Source organism: Corylus avellana, chromosome 2, assembly GCF_965113065.1.
Source record: "Corylus avellana chromosome 2, dhCorAvel1.hap1.2, whole genome shotgun sequence".
NCBI classification, from domain to species: Eukaryota; Viridiplantae; Streptophyta; class Magnoliopsida; order Fagales; family Betulaceae; genus Corylus; species Corylus avellana.
The window spans coordinates 43,368,775-43,373,518 of record NC_142491.1 but is presented as its reverse complement, the minus strand read 5'-3'; the positions used below and the strand labels follow the sequence as shown (position 1 = coordinate 43,373,518).

Sequence of the window (4,744 nt, the reverse complement as noted above, 5' to 3'; positions counted from 1 at the left end):
GGCACAGCCAACGACCATTAACCGTCTGTATTGATGTAACAGCAATAATAGAATACAACCAGCAAGTAGCGAAAGGATAGCCATCACAACAAATCAACAATGGATGAAATTTGGAGGAACAGGACATAGTCATCCCCTGGTTTTCACCTTTGAACAGGGCAAGCAATTTTATTAATTAATTCATAAAATAAGAAAGTAGGAGAAAGTCGTCTTCAAATTGGTAGACATAAACACAACTTCAAACTCCATCCTAAAACCATGCTGTCGGATCATTTTCTCATCAACTTCTCCTTCATCCTCTCAACTGCAGCCTTCAGAGTCCCCTCATCCTTGCAGAAAGTAAACCGCACCAGATTCTTTCCATCTTCAGGGTTCAAGTAAAATACACTGGTTGGGATTGCTACAACCCCAACTTCCTTGATCAGGTACTCGCAAAAAGCAACATCATTTTCCAGCCCAAAAGGGGTATGATCTACAACCACAAAGTAGGTCCCGCTCGATGGAAATACCTTGAAACCAGCAGCCTTCAATCCCTCCACTAAAATTGTCTTCTTTGCCAAGTAATCTCTCTTTAGCTCCACATAGTAAGAGTCTGGGGCTCTTAGTGCTACTGATGCTGCCCACTGCATTGGAGTGCAGGTAGCAAATGTGAGGAAAGAATGTGCCTGCCGCACTCCCCATGTCAAATGGGGAGGAGCTATTGCCCACCCAATTTTCCATCCTGTTAAGGAGAATGTCTTCCCCAAGGAATTCAGAGTAACTGTGCGCTCATACATTCCAGGAAGAGATGCCATGGAAATGTGATCCATTTCAAACGTCAGCTTATCGTAAACCTCATCGGTAAAAACCAACACATCATTCTCAATGCAGAGGGATGCAATCGTATTGAGTTCCTCTCTGGTGAACATCTTTCCTGTTGGGTTGTGTGGAGTATTTATAAGAATTGCACGCGTATTCTTTGAGATAGCGGACTTGAGCTCATTGATGGGGACAGCAAAATCTGGAGGGCGCAATGTTATACATTTAACATTGGCACCAGCCATGGAGAGTGTGGCTTCATATGAATCATAAAAGGGAGCAAAGAGGATCACCTCATCTCCAGGATTTATCAACCCTAAGATAGTAGCAGCAATCGCTTCTGTGCACCCAGAGGTAACAGTGACTTCCTTCTCAGGATCTACCACAAGCCCAGCATCTTTCTTGAACCGTTCGACAATTGCATTGTTCAAGTCTGGAACTCCATATCCACGAGCATATTGATTTTTCCCATCCCTAATGGCTTGGATTGCTGCTTCCTTCACAAACTCAGGACCATCAAAGTTGGGAAAGCCTTGGCCGAGGTTTATCGCTCCATGCTTGATGGCGAGACTACTCATTTGTGTGAAAATTGTAGTTTTGAACTTCTCCAAGCGCTTTGCAACCTAACAAACAAATGCCAATTCACTAGATGCAAGGAATAGTAGAAACGATACAAATAATGACACACCATTCATTTTTTAGAGAGAAGAGAAAACTGCACAGAAGTTTTCGCCATCAACAAGGCAACTAACCCATGTTTAAAGAAAGAAAAGGAAAATCACAACAAAGCCAAGCCAACAATAGGTCAGGCTATATGACTTTCAATAGGATAAACAAAGTTCAAACCCAAAATTGATATGTGCTTCTATGGTTGCATGCACATGTAATATTTACGAGTATGCATTTATATATGCGTTGGTGTCACTTTTTCTTTTTCTTTTTTTCCTTCTAAGCATGCATTGGTATTCCTACATATATAAAAATCTATGCATGTGTAATGTGCGCACACATGTAGCTGAATCAGAAATGAACATTTGATGAAGCACACTATACTATGATCTGGACTGGAGATGTCATAATCACTATGTGATATCATCCGAGTCAAATCGCTCTGCTGGGAGAGGGGATGAGGGTAGGGGAGATAGGGCTAGCATCTATCAACTCCAGACCTCTAATTTGGAACCACAGATGTCAAAAGATTCTGGACGTAATACAGTGAGAGTGAAAAAAAAAATTCTATGATGAGAAACTTAAGCCCTCACAGAATATGAAAAGCTTAAAAAAGATGGAAAGGTTTTTACAATTGGAAAAGAAGACACAAGCCACCATATTGTTGCAGAAGAGAATACTTCCGCATAACCCAAAACAGATATAGTTTCAGAAATTGCAGAAATTCCATTCCTTTGATCTGTTACTGTTAATCGCATTCACCTCATTTGACTATCCAAGCACTGAATTCCCTAAGAAAGTGGGAATAGATCTTGGATCATTTTGGAAATTTAGAATTATTCACAATGTGATGTATTTCAGCTTCAGCGGGATTAAATTAATCTCAAAGTATAGCTAACAATTAAGTCACATTCATAATTTGTAGTCAACTAATTACCGTTTGAAATTACCAGGAATGTCCATGCAGCACTTTATTTTTTAAACTTTTTCCTTTCCAAAAACTTAACCTTGATTTGGTATTAAACTAAAAGTTGCATACTAGTGAACAGAGCCTCATTCCCCTAATGTGGTGAGTAGATACTGGCCCAATCTTTATATCCTCCATATCAAAGGCACACCTGGCTAATAAATGGTCAACTTGTTGCCTTTGAAATATGAAGAAAATCATAAACATTTAGATGTCTGCTATCAAAAACCTTGACAAGCTCAATAAAACTATCCATGATAGGTATAAGAAAAAGAAACAATCATCAAGAAAAGTCTCCCTGCCGAAGGTTCACAACCAAGTAAAACTCTGAGATGCAAACTCCTGCAGTAGCCAACCATCAGACTATTGAGGAAACCATATAATAAAGTTCTCTTAGAAGAGACTGCATCCCTTTTACTCAAAGATGGATGACCCATCAAAGGCGTACCCATAACATGGACCGATTGCCTATAACAAAACACATGCACTAGCACGCTCTTGGATATAAGCAGAGGAAGTTGACAGCATGGATAATTAACATTGTTCTAACTCGCGCATTGGTTGTTTCAATAAAAAGAAGTTTCTTCAAAATAGTTATTTCCCAATATATATATATATATATATATATATATATATAACTTTCCCTCCACTTGTGTTTTTAAACTGTCCCCACATTGGAAAGAAAAGAGAAATTTTGGTGCCTTCTAAGTGAATTATGTTTCACAAGGATTAAATTGGCTTACAAAAGTAGACACATGACATTGGTGTTTCGAACGCACACTCTGCCGAGTTGGGCCGCATCACAAAGTCACATTGGCGCTTTAGGCGCACTTTGCACTGTGCACCCTCACTTGAACGAACATTACTTTGATTCAAGTTTTTGCACACAAATAACTGCTTTTTTTAACAGTCATATATCAACGGTTATTTTAACAATCATATTTTCGCTCCTATATAAATCAATCAGTTCTATTAATTCATACTCAACTTTTCTCTTCTTTCTCTTTGGCTGTTATTGTTATGATGCTTCAGCGTATACCATGAGGGGTCAACGCAGTTTAATTTCTAGTAATTTACACCAAAACTCAATCTAGTCACCCTGAAAACACAACCTTCGAATATCCCCAACCAAAATAATAGCAATCAATAAAGTGAACAATAATCCAAGATACAACTAGACTCCAAAAATTCTTAATTTAATTCAAACCGGCTAAAATTTCAGATACTGTTTTTTTTTTTGAATACAAATTTCCGATACTATGAAGGGGCGGGGGGGTTGGAAAGCACCTTAAACCAAATAAAAACAAAGGGCAACCATTTTCGAATCAAGTCACACCCATTTTAAACCGAATTCAAACACAAAGAGACACATGCAACAAGCAAAAAAAGAAATTATAGTTATAAAGGAAATTATACGAAATGGCAAAGAGGAGGAAAACCCATTTCATCTAAAATCAGACCCACAAAATCAAACACAAAATATAGAAGAAATCAAATTGGGTAATACCTGCAAAGGCTGAGGGGTCTTCTGGGTCGATCCGTTATGAGTCGAAACGGCATCTTTCTCTGTCGAAACGGCAGACATGGTGGCCACAAAAGATGGGTAACCACTGCTCCCCCTTTCTCTTCCTCTCCGAACACTATCGACGTGGAGACTACGCAAATGCTTTGAAAAGTAGAGCACTGTGGATTGCCTGAACCGAATTCCAGGGCATGTCCAGGTGCATTGGACCTGCATGGCAGATACAGTCGGATCTTCTTTAGGGTTTTATAGCGAACTAACTTCAAAGAGCATAGACACCACTAAGCACTAATCATCTTTGAGTTCAAATCGACTACTTTGTTGTGGGGCAAACCTCGTACGCGTGGTTCATGCCACCAGGCATTCAATATTGAATATTGACCGTAGGATGGGCTGATTGGGTGGTCAACGAGGATTTTGATTATGTATATTGGCATGGATTGGAGCAGCAAAAACCTAATAATTCCAAGAAAAGAAAAAAGGCAAAAAGATGTAATAGTTGGTGAAAAAAATAAAAAGTAACGAGCGTTTTGGGTTGTTTTTTGTTCTCAGTACACGTGGTGTGATCTTGTGCGTTGGAGGAGGCAAAATGTCGACAAAAATGGTTATAAGATCTTCACTTATCCTATACTTCATTGGACCTGGAATGCTACAATGCATTCTACCCACTATCTCTTCACCTTATCATCTTAATTAAAAAAAAAAAAAAAATAGTGAAGAGAGAAGAGATGGTGGGTAAAATGAAAAAAAGCTTCTCTCTTATGGGACGGATGGTCCATATCATGAAG

The 4,744-nt window shown here is 39.0% G+C and overlaps 1 protein-coding gene across 1 annotated transcript; it reads right to left on the bottom strand.

Annotated features, from left to right (window-relative positions):
- On the bottom strand, positions 1-4,269 carry LOC132166947 (Pyridoxal phosphate (PLP)-dependent transferases superfamily protein). Its single transcript, XM_059577814.2, has 2 exons — positions 3,942-4,269; positions 1-1,421 (listed from the first exon to the last, which is right to left on the bottom strand). The coding sequence occupies exons 1-2, from the start codon at positions 4,170-4,172 to the stop codon at positions 270-272; spliced, it is 1,383 nt and encodes a 460-aa protein (XP_059433797.2). The 5' UTR covers positions 4,173-4,269; the 3' UTR covers positions 1-269.
- Between the last annotated feature and the right edge of the window lie 475 nt (positions 4,270-4,744).